The sequence below is a fragment of the Chiloscyllium punctatum genome, chromosome 38, assembly GCF_047496795.1.
Source record: "Chiloscyllium punctatum isolate Juve2018m chromosome 38, sChiPun1.3, whole genome shotgun sequence".
NCBI classification, from domain to species: Eukaryota; Metazoa; Chordata; class Chondrichthyes; order Orectolobiformes; family Hemiscylliidae; genus Chiloscyllium; species Chiloscyllium punctatum.
In genome coordinates this window covers 16,301,175-16,316,563 of record NC_092776.1, presented here as the reverse complement: position 1 = coordinate 16,316,563, position 15,389 = coordinate 16,301,175, and the positions used below count along the sequence as shown (strand labels likewise).

The window sequence follows — 15,389 nt, the reverse complement described above, 5'->3', positions numbered from 1 at the left end:
TCGCTAGTAGGAGCCTGCCTGTTCAAACAATAACCCAAAACCCCTCATCACCCCACCCACATCCCACCTTAAACTCACACTCATAATGAGTTATTAGGTACCTTAGCAGCTAGTAGCCGCAGCTGTTCAGCCTTATACTCTTCCTCCAGTTTACGTTTTTGCTCTGGGGTGAGGTAGCGCTCTGCTGTAATCTAAAGGCAAAGAGACAAACTCATTGGGTGTTGATTGGAACTCATCAGATTCATTGGAAACCTGCACTGGTAAACAATAATACAGCAGCTTTGGCAGTGACACTTCAAAATCCAAACAGGCCCAAGAACCATAAGTATGCAACAGCATTGCAGAATCATATTCAGCATCAGGCAGCTGCTACAATCTACTGTACATACAAGATTGATGCCAGCTATTGCAACAACTACACCAGGTCGAGACCATAGCAGACCATGGCACCAGATCTGTGAAACTGTCAAGACCAACACCCCCACCATCCATAAACCACCCTGCCCCCCAAAAACTCCTGCACCTTCAACACGGAGAGCAGTGTTTGATCAGAAATCGAGGAACTGGGAGAAGCCCCATGTGATCCCTCAAACCTATTTGGCCAGTACATAGATTATTGCTGATCTGTATCATAACATATCTATCTATCCTTGTTCAAACTGCCTTAATCCCCTTAACTGATAAAAACTGATCAATCTCAGTTTTCACATCTTTCTCTGAGTCTAGGTTCACCAGGTATTTGGGGGACAAACTTACAGATTTCCACTCCGCTCTGTATGAGGAAGTGCTTCCTGACATGACCCCTGAACGACCTCGCTTGAATTGTAAGGTTCTGCCCTGCGTTCTGGGCTCTTCACCTTCCCCTGCCCCCCACCACCACCACCATCACCACCAGCAGCCCTCCACACACAGCCCCACCTCCAAGCAGCAGAGGAAACAGCTTCTCTGTGTCTATCTGTTCAGGGGTGCTTGTGATCAAAAACATGATTTCAAATTAAGGTTCAAGTGGATGGAGAAATGGAAATTCAGTTAAGGTTGGGGCTCCTTAAAAATAAAAGTCTGAGAGATGGCAGGTTTTCCACATGGAAGGGCTTGTAGTGGAAGGATTGACTCTGATTTCAGTGTACTGTCTGTGAATTAACAGAACCAGCACTAGGTCCCCCTGCCTGGTAACTGCCCTGATTGGTGGGCACAGTACCAATGTGAGAAAGCACAGAGAGAACAATTTTTTTGAAAACATGATGAAAAGTCAGGATGAGGTGTGGCCCTCCTACAGTCCAGGTATTACCTCAGAATCCTGGACTTCAAACTCTCGCTCAGGCAACTCCTTGTTGCTCATTGTGGGCAGCCAGACCTCCTCATCCATGTCTAGTTGCTGCATGATTTCCAAGATCCGCATGGTTCGGTCTTTCACTCGAGCCATCTCCACCTCTTTTTGTTTGTAGGTTGCATCAAATTCCTTGTTGAAAGCAGTTTTTATGTTGTAAATTACGTCCTTAAGATGAGGAGAGTAATAGTAAAAAGTCAAATTTTATGTGAATAACAAGAGTTGAATGGTGATAGTCGGTTTAATGCTGTATACACTCACAATGGATAGATGGAGCAAAGATGGAGATGTTGGGGCCTGGGCTACTAACATGGCTTGTTTTGGACCCAGCAAATCAATACCACACAGTCCAGAGGAAACACTGCAATGTATGAGGGTCAGTATTGAGTGAGTGCTGCCCTGTTGCAGGATCAGTACTGAAGGAGCACTGTCCTGTCGCAGGTTCAGTACTGAGTGAATGCTGCACTGTTAGAGGATCAGTATTGAGGGGGTACCTCACTGACACAGGTGGTATTATCCTTTCAATGAGAACTTATTTGAATGTTAGATTCTTGATATTTCTTTATTTTCATATTTGGGACACATCACTCCATGTGCCAAAATGCATATTTGTTTTTCCAGAAGTTCATACAAATTTGTGGCATGTCAGGGATTGAGTGGAGAATCATTTCGGTTCCTGATTTGATTGAATGATCTCACCTGAATCTCACTGATATCAGAAATGACAGAGTGAAGCACAGAGACATTGTGATTATCAATAGCCAGGGACTTTTCCCCAGGGCAGGACTGACTGATATGAGAAGTCATAATTTGAAGATATTAGGAGGAAGGTATGAAAGGAGACATCAGAGGTACGTTCTTTATGCAGAGAGTTGTGAATGCATGGAATGTGTTGCCAGCTGTGGTGGTGGAAGCAGAGTCATTGGGGACATTTAAGCAACTGCTGGACATGCAAATGGATAGCAGTGAATTGAGGGGTGTGTAGGTTAAGTTACTATATTTTATATTAGGATTAAATCTTGGCACAACATCGTGGGCCAAAGGGCTTGTTCTGTGCTGTACTTTTCTATGCTCTATGTTCTATTGCTAATGACACTTGTTCTGTTTTGTCCACCTTCAATGCTGTGGAAGATGATTCTGAAGTTACTGGTGTTATTATGAAGGGTGAGGGCTAGAGTATGTTGGAAGAGGCCTGGCACAAAGCAGACAACTGCAACTGTTGATTCTGCATCTGCACTGAAACCACAGCTGCTCATTGAATGCTGTTTCCCTGCTTTATCATAATTTCTACTGCTCACTTGATGCTCCTAGGTGATGCTGAACAATTATCAAAACCATAATGTGAAGGTAACTTACATCACAGGTTGAACAGATAAAAGGCTGAAAAAGATTCCCACATTTTGTGGTTTGAAGATTCAAAAAAACCTATAATATAAACCTTTGCTTTCTTCTTTGAGAGTTACATTCTTCCTTTTGTTGGCCACTAAGCCTCAAGTTAGTTTTACAACAGAATTAGGGTTGCCATGGGAGGGGAGCGAGGAAAGGGTTGAACTTATTTAATAGCTTCTTATATGATATTGACCTGTTAATTTCTTTTACATCATGCACTAAGTACTTGAGGCACCATGGAAATACTCCAGTGACTTTCTCTCTTGCAGTGCCCAGTACCCTCACTCAGGGAGAGTGATTGGTAACTCTATTAACAAGCCTGTAATATTTATGTTACAACAAGTGTTATAGTAGGAACACAGGTGGAGTACAGAGTCCATACATTGCAGAAGATTGCAATGTTGTTGACACTGATTATGTAGATATCTTATATGAGTGTTTAAGAAATTATTTCTACACTTGATGGGCTTCACCCTCTGCTCAAGCGTGGAAGGAGCTTCCACTAGAATATATTTATGATAGGAACAGTAGAAGGCAGATCAAAGGTCATTTGGTCCATCAAGCTGATGCCTTCAAAGAATATATGCAATCCACTTAGTCTCATATTGCCTCCCTTCCTATTACTACTTAGAAAATGAGCCATAGAGTCATAGAGATGTACAGCACAGAAACAGATCCTTCAGTCCAACCCATCCACGCTGACCAGATATCAATGTAATGACCCATGTATTGGGTAAAAAACCTGGCATTCCTTTTGTGTTATGTTCCTTTAGGACCAAAGTGAGCTGAAGAGGGTTAATTCATTTCCAGATTGTTCCAAGGAATGTCCATATGATCTGAGGTTGAACAGCTCAGAAGCAAAAGGGTAAATAGAAAGTGAATTGCAGTTGGTCAGGCTGTGTGCTTCTGTGGTTTGTTCAGAATACACAAAAACAATTGTGTAAAGAGGAAATAAGCAAGATTCTCTATGAATGAAACAGTTTTTCTGTTTGGCAGTCTTCCAACAGATCCTGGTGTTGAAGTCTGTCTATGAGAATAGAACAGAGACTGGGTTACTGTACATATTATCAGATTGGAGTAAGCTGAAAGTTGAAGACAGGAAGGGCAAGGGACTGAGGATTGAACATGACACTGCTGCTTTTGAAGTGGTGTCAGCACCCTCCAGTCCATTTCATGAAATTGCAGAGGAGTCTACAGAGATTCTGTGCCAATGGGATTGTCATGTCCCAGGTGAGAGACAATTTACAGACATGCATCTTGTTGATATTAGCCATTTTTAGGGACTTTGGATGATATGTGACTGCTGCTGAATGCAACTTCTTTTTTTTTGGTGGCATTGCAATGGGAGGAGTGACAGCGAGGACCAGGGGCCTGATGGGAAGTTTTCAGTAGTCTCATTGGGAATTTAGAATAATGGGAATGGAGGTTAGGGCAGTTGAATGTTCCTCCTGCAGAATGTGGGAGGTAAGGGTCATCACTTGTGTCCCTGCTGACTGCATCTATGGGAAGGGCACAGTGTTAAGGAACTGGAACTGCAGCTGGTTGAACTTTGGATCATTCAGGAGGCGGTGGGGGTTATTGAGAGGAGTTACAGGGAGGTAGTTACACCTCAGGTACAAGAAGAAGGTAAATGAGGATTACTGTCAGGGGACGGAAAGGGAACCCGCAGGTAGTGCAGAGAATCCATGTGGTCGTTCCCCTCAACAACAAGTATTCCACTTGTGTTGGGGGTGGGGGGGTTTGTTGCCCATGTCACATCTAGTGAGGAATAGGGAGAGAGAGGAGTTGAACACGTGGCTACAAGGATGGTGCAGGAGGGGAGGGTTTAGGATTCTTGGTTAATTGGGGTTCTTTGGTGATAGTGACCACAATTCGGTTATGTTTACTTTAGCGATGAAAAGGGATAGGTATATACCACAGGGCAAGAGTTATAGCTGTGGGAAAGGCAATTATGATGCAATTAGACAAGATTTAGGATGCATAGGATGAGGAAGGAAACTGCAGGGGATGGACACAATTGAAATGCGGAGCTTATTCAAGGAACACCTACTGCGTGTCCTTGATTAGTATGTACCTCTCAGGCAGGGTGGAAGTTGTCGAGCGAGGGAGCTGTGGTTTACTAAAGAAGTTGAAGCTCTTGTCAAGAGGAAAAGGAAAGCTTAAGTTAGGATGAGACATGAAGGCTCAGTTAAGGTGCTTGAGAGTTACAAGTTAGCCAGGAAAGACCCAAAGAGAGAGCTAAGAAGGCCAGGAGGGGACATGAGAAGTCACTGGATCAAGGAAAAGTGTAAGGCTTTCTACAGGTATATCAGGAATAAAAGAATGACTAGAGAGAGATTAGGGCCAATCAAGGATAGTAGTGGGAAGTTGTGCGTGGAATAAGAGATAGGGGAAGCGCTAAGTAAATATTTTTCATCAGTATTCACACTGGGAAAAGATGATGTTGTAGAGCAGAATACTGAGATACAGGCCACGATAATAGATGGGATTGAGGTGCATAAGGAGCAATTCTGTAAAGTGTGAAAATAGTTTAAGTCCCCTGGACCGGATGAGATTTATCCTCGGATTTTCTGGGAGGCAGGGAGAAGATTGCACAGCCTTTGATCTTTATGTCATCATTGTCTACAGGAATAGTGCCAGAAGACTGGAAGATAGCAAATGTTGTTCCATTGTTCAAGAAGGGGAGTAGAATCAACCCTGGTAATTATAGACCAGTGAGCCTTATTTCGTTTTTTTTTAGATTAGATTAGACTACTTAGTGTGGAAACAGGCTCTTCGGCCCAACAAGTCCACACCGCCCCGCTGAAGTGCAACCCACCCATACCCCTTACCTAACACTACGGGCAATTTAGCATGGCCAATTCACCTGACCTGCACATCTTTGGACTGTGGGAAGAAACCGGAGCACCCGGAGGAAACCCACGCAGACACAGGGAGAATGTGCAAACTCCACATAGTCAGTCGCCTGAGGCGGGAATTGAACCCAGGTCTCTGGCGCTGTGAGGCAGCAGTGCTAACCACTGTGCCACCGTGCCGCCCACGGTTGTGGGTAAAGTGTTGGAAAAGGCTATTAGAGATAGGATTTATAATCATCTAGTGAGGAATAAGTTGATTAGAGATATAGTCAACACGGTTTTGTGAAGGGTAGGTCATGCCTCACAAACTTTATTGAGTTCTTTGAAAAGGTGACCAAACAGGTGAATGAGGATAAAGCGGTTGATATGGTGTATATGGATTTCAGTAAAGCATTTTTTTTTAGATTAGATTACTTACAGTGTGGAAACAGGCCCTTCGGCCCAACAAGTCCACACCGCCTCGCCGAAGCGTAACCCACCCATACCCCTACATCTACATCTACATCTACATTTACCCCTTACCTAACACTATGGGCAATTTAGCATGTGCAAACTCCACACAGTCAGTCACCTGAGGCGGGAATTGAACCCGGGTCTCAGGCGCTGTGAGGCAGCAGTGCTAACCACTGTGCCACCGTGCCGCCCACGGTTCCCCACGATTGGCTATTGCACAAAATATAGAGGCATGGGATTGAGGGTGATTTCGCGATTTGGATCAGAAATTGGCTAGCGGAAAGAAGACAGAGGGTGGTGGTTGATGGGAAATGTTTATTCTGGAGTTCAGTTCCTAGTAGTTTACCGCAAGGATCTGTTTTGGGACCACTGCTATTTGTCATTTTTATAAATGAACTAGATGAGGGCATGGAAGGATTGGTTAGTAAATTTGCGGATGACACTAAGGTCGGTAGAGTTGCAGATAGTGACGAAGGATGTTGTGGGTTACAGAGGGACATAGATAAGCTGCAGAGCTGGGCTGAGAGGTGGCAAATGGAGTTTAATGCAGAAAAGTGTGAGGTGATTCACTTTGGAAGGAGCAACAGGAATAAAGAGTACTGGGCTAATAGTAAGATTCTTGGTAGTGCAGATGAACAGAGAGATCTCGGTGTCCACATATATAGATCCCTGAAAGTTGACACCCAGGTTGATAGGGTTGTTAAGAAGGCATAAGGTGTGTCAGATTTTATTAGTAGAGGGATTGAGCTTCGGAGCCATGAGGTCATGCTGCAGCTTTACAAAACTTTGGTGTGGCCGCACTTGGAGTATTGCATACAGTTCTGGTCACCACATTATAGGACAGATGTGGAAACTTCGGAAAGAGTTCAGAGGAGATTTATAGGATGTTGCCTGGTATGCAGAGAAGGTCTTATGAGGAAAGGCTGAGGGACTTGAGGCTGTTTATGTTAGAGAGAAGAAGGCTGAGAGGAGACTTAATTGAGACTTTTAAGATCATCAGAGGGTTAGAGAGGGTGGACAGTGAGAGTCTTTTTCCTCAGATGGTGATGGCTAGCACGAGAGGACATAGCTTTAAATTGAGGGGTGATAGACATAGGACAGATGTCAGAGATAGTTTCCCTACTCAGAGAGAGGTAGGGGCGAGGAATGGCCTGCCTGCAACAATAGCAAACTCACCAACTCTACGGGCATTTAAATGGTCATTGGAAAGACATATGGATGAAAATGGAATCGATGGGCTATGTGATAAAGGAAAAACAATACTGCAGTAAGATTTTTCTGTTTAAATATATTGAATACGGTTTTCTCACCTGTAACAGGATGATCTGATTAATCTTCTCATCCTTTGTATGCAGCTCTAACTGTTTATACAAGTAAGGATTTACCACACCGTACTCGCTGGTCAGGCTGCCTTTCAATGCTGTACTCTCTTCCTCTTTTGACTCTTCATCTTCAGCCTCCTCATCCTCCTTCTCTTCTTTCTTAGGTGGTGTCTCAACAATATCTTTTCGAGCCTGTAAGGACAGCGAGGATGAAACCTATTCTTGCTACATCAAGCCTCAGTGCATTTGTTCCTATTAAGTATTGACTCTTTAAAGTTCAACCTATATTTTCCTGACCTCTTCTTATAATTCGTGACTGGCTGTGAAGTGGAAATATGACACATTACAAGGAATTATGTACTAATGCCATACTTGGCACTGTCACAAACTAATGGTTTTAGCATCCTTTCATATTTAGTAAGTCTCACAGGGTGAAATATAGATTTCACTCTCACCTCTGCCTCGATAATGAGACATAACCCAAATGCATAAACCTACACTCAGTCACTTGGTGACCCAGTGAGTTGGCACATCCACCTGCAGTATCACTATAATACCAGAGTATCTTCATTTCCTGGGAATTCTGTGGCAAATAAGTCATAGCTCCTCAAAGCCTGTCCACAATCCACAAGGCACATGTCAGGAGTGTGATGGGACACTCTCCACCTGCCTGGAAAGTTTGGCTCTAACAACTCTTCCAAAACTTTGATACCATTCAGGATAAAGCAGCCCACTTGATTGACACTCCAGCTGCCATCTTCAAAAATCAGTCACTTCACCACTGATGCACAGTGGCAGCGATGTATACCAACTACAACGTGCAACACACCCAGCCTCCTTCCAAACTCATGATTGCAACCATCTAGAAGGCCAAAGGCAGCCTATACTTGGAACACCAGTTTTTCTCAAATTTTGTAAGTTTTTCTCAAAGACATCATCTTGTCTTGGAAATATATTGCTGTTCCTTCAGTATTGCTGGGTCAAGTTCTTGGAACTCCCTCCCTAAGAACATTGTGGCTCTATCTACACCCAAGGACTGCATCAGATAAGAAGGCAGAATACTCCAGGGAAATTATCGATGGAAAATTGATGCAAATGCCCATATCCCATTAAGGAATGAAAAGGTTATAAAAAATCGAGTCTTCACATTTAAAAGTAACACTTCTGTTCTTAACTCATCCTTCACATGGTTACATTCTGAGGCACAGATTAAATGTTGGGGTTTATCTCTCAACATTTTGTAAGCATTAAATTTCTGAGGTTGAGGACCTCTAGGTGAAGTGTTTGGTAATATAAAACATCATGTTATAACTCTCCGAATGCACTGAGATATATTACTTCAAGTAAACTCAACACTCAGCTAAATGTCATGGTGGTATGGATGTATTCAGGAAGAGTACCTTCAGGTCAATCAATTCAATTGTCCTCTGCTGCATGACCTTCTTAAGAAGCTCCAGCTCACCACTGCTGCGCTCCCTCATTGGGTAATTGGTCACTGCCAATCCTGAAGAAAAAGCCTGAAAGGTATACAAGGGAAAAAACGAGATGAAACAAAAGGATCTTTCACTCATCCATCAACTCTCCCTTTGAAACCTTTCACTCTATTATCTTAACACTCCCTCCCTGATTCTATAGTTTTTAAGAGGATTAAGTTTTATGCAGTTTCTAATCATTACCTCCAGAGTTCGCCCTTTCACAGACATGTTGTCCCAGCATTCTCTCTTAATCACTTCACGTAGGTATTGGTTGGCTAGGTTTTCCATCTCAATCGTCTCACGAACCTGTTGAATTAAATTTTATTCAGTAAGCAGACCCCCAAAAAAACTGATTAACACAGAGAATAGATGATGTACAAATTATACTGGTTCAATACAACTCTTCGTCGGAACTCTAGGTTCAAATAATTCAATTTTTTGTTTTCTGTAATATAGAACATAACTTTTTAGTAGGTGAAAATAATTTCTCTCATGCTGCGAATGAATGCTCTGTTCCTATGCATAAAATGCCCTCTGCGCAAAGTGATTTATAAAATAAAGTGAGGAGATAGGAATGATTAAAATCAAAAACTTGATGACATGGTCAGTCTTTGCAAAGAGCATTAATTGGGGTGGAATTTGCTGCGATAATAACCTACAGCTATATAGGAAGCCTATTTGGTTTCAATGAGCAATGTATCAAACTGAGTGATGTTATCATCAAATATGATCTGCAGGAATGCTTGAGACCTAACAGAATGAGGGAAAATATAATAGATACATTAATTGAGAGCTAACTGGGTTTGAATTGATTGTGTAGTTATGAGAAGCTAAGAATCAGTAGGAATGAGTTCTTGTGGCACACTGGTAGTGACCCTTCCTCTGATCCAGGAAATCCAGTTTCAACTCCCTGCTCCTAAGATGTGTAATAACATCTTTGAACACGGTGATTAGAAAATAATTTTAAATTGTAGTCAGTAGGGTCATATAATTTGATTAATTGAAAACATGGGCGATTTAGTGGTGGTAGATAACTGGTGAAAAATACCAATGATGTGCTGGTAGGATAAAAAGCCATTTGGTTCTGTGTGATAACATTTCTAGATAAAAAGAGAACAAGCTAAAGTAATCAGTCAGGTTTAGGACTCAGTGGTAGTTTCCCGACCTCTAAGTTAGGAGTCAAGATTCAAATCTCACCTGCTCCAGAGATGTGTACTAACATCCCTGAACAAGTTCATTAGAAAATATTGTAATCAGTAGCATTGATTTTTATGGTTAAGTGAAAGCCCTCACATAAGTATATGGACTTGAATTTTCTTTAGTTACCTTTGTAGCAGAAGAAATGGCCATAATCTGTATGAAGTGAAGTTATTAATTTCAAAAACAATGTTAAATCAAGAAGTGAATGCTGACAAGGTGCTTTTTCTACATCCATGCAGTGCTACTACAGCAATATTCTGTATGTTAAAATCTCAGTGTACCTTGGCCACTTTTTCCTCTCCCTCTGAGTGCAGCCTCTTCTGTTCCTTCAGATCAAGGTTAAACTCGTGGTGCTCTAATCGCTCAATCTCAGGCACATTCTCATTTTCAAGCATCATCCGCTTTATCTAAGGAAAATTCAATGATACGTTAAGTGTTTTAAAGTAAGATTTTAAAATGAGTGCTTAGTGATGAGAGCCGATCCTGTGTTCAGCTACAACCTGGCTGCTTCAAGAGCACTGTTGTTAGACAGCTATGGTATATGCAGTGATCAAAGCCAGGAAGTTGCTGGCTTTCATGGGTTTGCTGAGGAATTGAAGGCAAAGACTTTGAAATGACAACCAAAAATCTGAAATACTTGCATTGAAGTGCATATAGGTAATTGAAGCCCAGATATCTGAATGACAAATGGCAACGTGATAATCTACTGCTGGTCAAATTCTTGCAATACTCAATGAAATTTAATCACTTTGAAACTTTTTCTTATATATATATATATATATAGTGAAGGAGTAGGCCATACACCCATTAAACCTGCTCTACCAATCCAATAACAGCATTCACAGCAATTTTGACTGAGAGGTGATGGCGTAGAGGTATTATCACTGGACTATTCATGTTTTGGGGATGCAGGCTCAAATCCAGCCATAGCAGATAGTGGAATTTGAATTCAATAAAAATCTGGAATTTGGAGTGATGACCATGAATCTATTGTCAATTGTCAGAGAAACCCACTTCGTTCACTACTATCCTTCAGGGCATGAAGCTACCATCCTTTCCTAGTCTGGCCTACATGTGACACCAGATCCACCACAATGTGGTTGACTCTTAACTGCCCTCTGGGCAACTAGGAATGGGCAATAAATGCTGACATAGCCAGCGATGAGTAAAGTAAAAACGTCTGTAATCCCTTGGTGTTCAAAAATCCATTGATCTCAGCTTTGAATATATTCAGCAATAGAGCACCCACAGCCCTGAGGCAGAGAATTCCAAAATTCCATAACTGTCTGAGTGGAGATGTTTGGGTAGATTTTGCTCTGACTTGCTTTGAGGATGCATTTATATCTCAGCCTACATTGTTGGAAACTGGGTCCCCTTTTAAAACAGAACTTCCTTAGAATTTCTTGTGTAGCACAAGCTCTCGTGTAACTGCTGTTACAGAGTTACTTGCTTTCCCTAACCTAAACAATTTATAATATGCAAAGTTACATGGAAGGTGTGATAGAAGGTCGTATGGATTATGAGGCCATGATGTTTTGCAGACATCAAAAAACAATATGGCATATATGTGCCCTATATTCAAGGTAGTGTTTAGTAAAATAAAAGTTTTGTTCACAAAATTAAGCTTCAGATGAAAGTAGGCAAAAGGGTAACTATTATTCTGAAGTCGTGAGTAGTTGTCCTGTGTCCATTGGCTAGAAGGATTCAAATGGGTTTTGGACACAATATAAACTACCAGCCCCTAGAAATACAGTCTATCAACAAATGTTACAGGGCAGTCCTTGTCAATGTTAATGTTTGCCAGACCGCTCTCTCCTCCAGATGAAAGATGGTCCTAAGGAGGAAGAAGACTGAGGGAACAGATTCCTAAAGGTTTGACTAATGAGCAGGATGCTACCTTCACAATCATAATGAAATTGACACATTGTGCCAAATGTCTGTTCATCACTGGATATCAGTGAAACATCCTCTATTGTCAAGGGCTGTATATATTTTATTGTTGAATTAACAAATGTATCATATTTAAACTGCTGGTCCATAATAAACTTAATAAACTATCTAAAAATTCTTATGGATAGACAACTGCTTATATTAGCTAACTGTGGTTCCAAACTCCCAAAATCTAACAAATTTAGCTCCACTGCACAGCTTTGTGAGTGCAAAATACAAGGAACGAAATATTCGCTCTTGTGTCAGAGCATTCAACTTATTTGCAGGTTACTCACTGTTGCACGAAGCTTTTTGATTCCTTGTTTCAGCTTAGCTTTGGCTTCTGCATGCTTGCGATTGTCCTTCTCTACTGCCTGGAAAAAAAAGATTTAACAATCTCATTCTCATCCATTTCTAACCAGCCTCCAGGAACACACACAAATTGCTCACAGTATCCCAGGATGCTCAGCACCCAAAGCTTGTGCAATAAAACTTGCTGTTGTTACGCCTCCTCGGTATGGTAGTTTGTCATTGGTTATAGTCAACCAGAGACCTGGGTAGATAATCCAGGAAATGCAAGTTCACATCCATCAGGGCTTTGTGTCATTTTTAAAGAAACTCTCATAATGAAATGTGGGTCTCATGATTGCCTTAAAAATGCAACTGATTCATCAGTCATTTAGGGAAGGCAACCTACTGTCCTTACCTGGTCTGGTCCAGACTCTATTGCAAACCAAAATAAAACTAAGAAAATAAAATTAACCCATAACAACCACTTAAAAGAGCACAGTTAAATAAATATAAATTGTGAAAAGAATCTCAGTAAATTTAGATTAAAATTTTACTTTGATTGGGTTGGGATATCTGGTCGGCATGGACGGGTTGGACCAAAGGGTCTGCTTCCATGCTGTACATCTCTATGACTCTATGGAGGTGAAGTGGTTCAGCCCTTGTCATTTCCACTGATTTCAGAAGGCCTGAGGTGTTCCAGTGAACACCGCATGGTGTCTCTCCAGGGCCACCTGAGTGCAGACATGACCATGGAAGAGAGGTAGGCAGTCAAGCCTGATTCCTGAAGAAGGACTTATGCCCGAAACGTCGATTCTCCTGCTCCTTTGATGCTGCCTGACCTGTTGCGTTTTTCCAGCAACACATTTTTCAGTCAAGCCTAATAACCTGTTCCCTGTCCTGTAGCCTCGATCTGTTCATGCTTAGCTTGGTTAGGCTCAGAAGCAGACCCAGAAGAAGATCCTGTGATTTACCCACCTCCATGCTGGGCAATCAAAGATTAGGTGCATTAAGCTGAAATGCATCTAAAAATTAACAAGCAGATCCTTCAGACAGCAGCTAGTGTATGAAATTCCTATTGCGCAAGACTGGTACATTTAATACCATCTATACTAAATCTTCACTGAAAGAAAGGAGGACTCCCATGTAGAAAGTCTTCCACTGGAGGACCCTGCCAATTCCAGCGAGAAGGATGGAATACCACAGCATGTTCAGACTGAATGAGAGAGAAGTGGAGAGTGTGTAGCAGCAGCCTGTACAGAAAATCCCTCAATGCTAAATGGAACAGTATGGATGGTCTTTCAATTAAACAATTCAAATTCTGGGGCAGGAATTCCAGCTAACCAGGAGTCAGTTTAGAAGGGAATTCACTACACACTTGCATTGCCTTGACACCCTGTGTGCTGTCATAAAAAGCACAACAGTTTTAAGATTCTGGATGGCTTTGATTGTATTGATGGAGGTGCAGATTCCTAATGACAGCCACGAGGTTAGACAGGAAAGAGGTTCTGAGTTCCAGACCCCTAGCAATGTGACTCTTCGCAGCCTTTTGAAACTGCCCAGTGAGGTAACTATTGTAACAAACTCAAGGTAAATACGTTTAGGTAATTAATGCCACTGATGTCCAAATCCAAGGAAAAAATGCAAAAGTGAACTGTTAACTCCAATTATTGTTTGAAGGTGCTTTTCCATTTTTTGTAACCTTTGTCCCTTCTGTTTTGTGAAAATAAACAATATTGAGGTATCATAATTTCTTTATTTTTTTGGAGTGTGGATTGAAATTGCAAAAATACAGCTTTGGACAGTGTACAATGTTGCCTTTCCCTGCAACAGGGAAAGCTGGGGTAGACTGGATGGAGCAGAAGGGGCTCTAAGCTAAAGAGAAACTGCTTGACAATAGCATTTTCTTTATTGGCTCCTGACCAGGTGACTAAGTTTTGAGTATGTAAACAGTGCAGCAAGAAACTCCTTGACTGCAAAAAGTAACCATCAAAACCTTTTCTCTCTATCCCTCTCCCCACTGTGTAGAGGTAACAGAAAGTGTTCTCTATAAACCACTTACTCTGCAAATTGAAGGAGGAAAAAGACCTTCAAAAGTATTGAAAGAACTAATTCTCAAACAGCAGCATCAGTTTGCAAGCAGCCTTGTATTGTAAAAGAGAACTGGAAGCGATGGGAAGGGAACGACCCAAAGTGTCCTGAATCCAGAGTGGTGCAATTGGTTTGTGTGCCCTTCCTCAACTTTCTTTCTCCACTTTTGGATGGGGAGGCAATGGCCTAATGGTATTAACGCTGGACTCTTAATCCAGGGACCCAGATAATATTCTGGGTTTGAATCCCACCATGGCAGATGGTGGAATTTGAATTCAATGAAAAGAAAATCTGGAATTAAGAATCTAGATTAGATTAGATTACCTACAGTGTGGAAACAGGCCCTTCGGCCCAACAAGTCCACACCCCCCCGCCGAAGCGTAACCCACCCATACCCCTACATCTACATCGAGATCTACATCTACCCCTTACCTAACACTACGGGCAATTTAGCATGGCCAATTCACCTGACCTGCACATCTTTGGACTGTGGGAGGAAACCAGAGCACCCGGAGGAAACCCACGCAGACACGGGGAGAACGTGCAAACTCCACACAGTCAGTCGCCTGAGGCGGGAATTGAACCCGGGTCTCCGGCGCTGTGAGGCAGCAGTGCTAACCACTGTGCCACCGTGCCGCCCACAATCTAATGACGACCATGAATCCACTGTCGATTATCGGAAAAACCCATCTGGATCACTAATGTCCTTTAGGGAAGGAAGCTGTCATTCTTACCTGGTCTGGCCTACATGTGACTCCAGACCCACAACAATGTGGTTGACTCTTAACTGCCCTCTGGGCAATTAGGAATGGGCAATAAATGCTGCCTAGCCTGTGATGCTCTCATCCCACCAATGAATAAAAAATCTTTCTTGTCAATCTGTGTGTACCTCTGTGAGTGACAGGGATAACTTAGAATGAGTAGAGTTTAAGTAGTACAGTTATAAGTTAAAAATCACACTACACCAGGTTTATTTGGAAGTACAAGCCTTTGGAGTGCTGCTCCTTCATCAGGTAGCTAGTGGGGCAGGATCATAGGATGCAGAATTTATAGCAAAAGA

General features: G+C 42.1%; 1 protein-coding gene across 4 annotated transcripts in view; it reads right to left on the bottom strand.

Annotated features, from left to right (window-relative positions):
* cfap43 (cilia and flagella associated protein 43) overlaps positions 1-15,389 on the bottom strand; it is a 107,751-nt gene that overhangs the window by 30,121 nt on the left and 62,241 nt on the right. For all 4 annotated transcript variants that reach the window (XM_072557272.1, XM_072557273.1, XM_072557274.1 and 1 more), the window contains exons 19-25: positions 12,247-12,324; positions 10,303-10,428; positions 9,023-9,127; positions 8,747-8,863; positions 7,335-7,538; positions 1,289-1,495; positions 102-191 (exon numbers count right to left, since the gene is read on the bottom strand). In XM_072557272.1, coding sequence (XP_072413373.1) covers positions 102-191; positions 1,289-1,495; positions 7,335-7,538; positions 8,747-8,863; positions 9,023-9,127; positions 10,303-10,428; positions 12,247-12,324 — 927 coding nt within the window. The remainder of the gene's footprint in view (positions 1-101; positions 192-1,288; positions 1,496-7,334; positions 7,539-8,746; positions 8,864-9,022; positions 9,128-10,302; positions 10,429-12,246; positions 12,325-15,389) is intronic.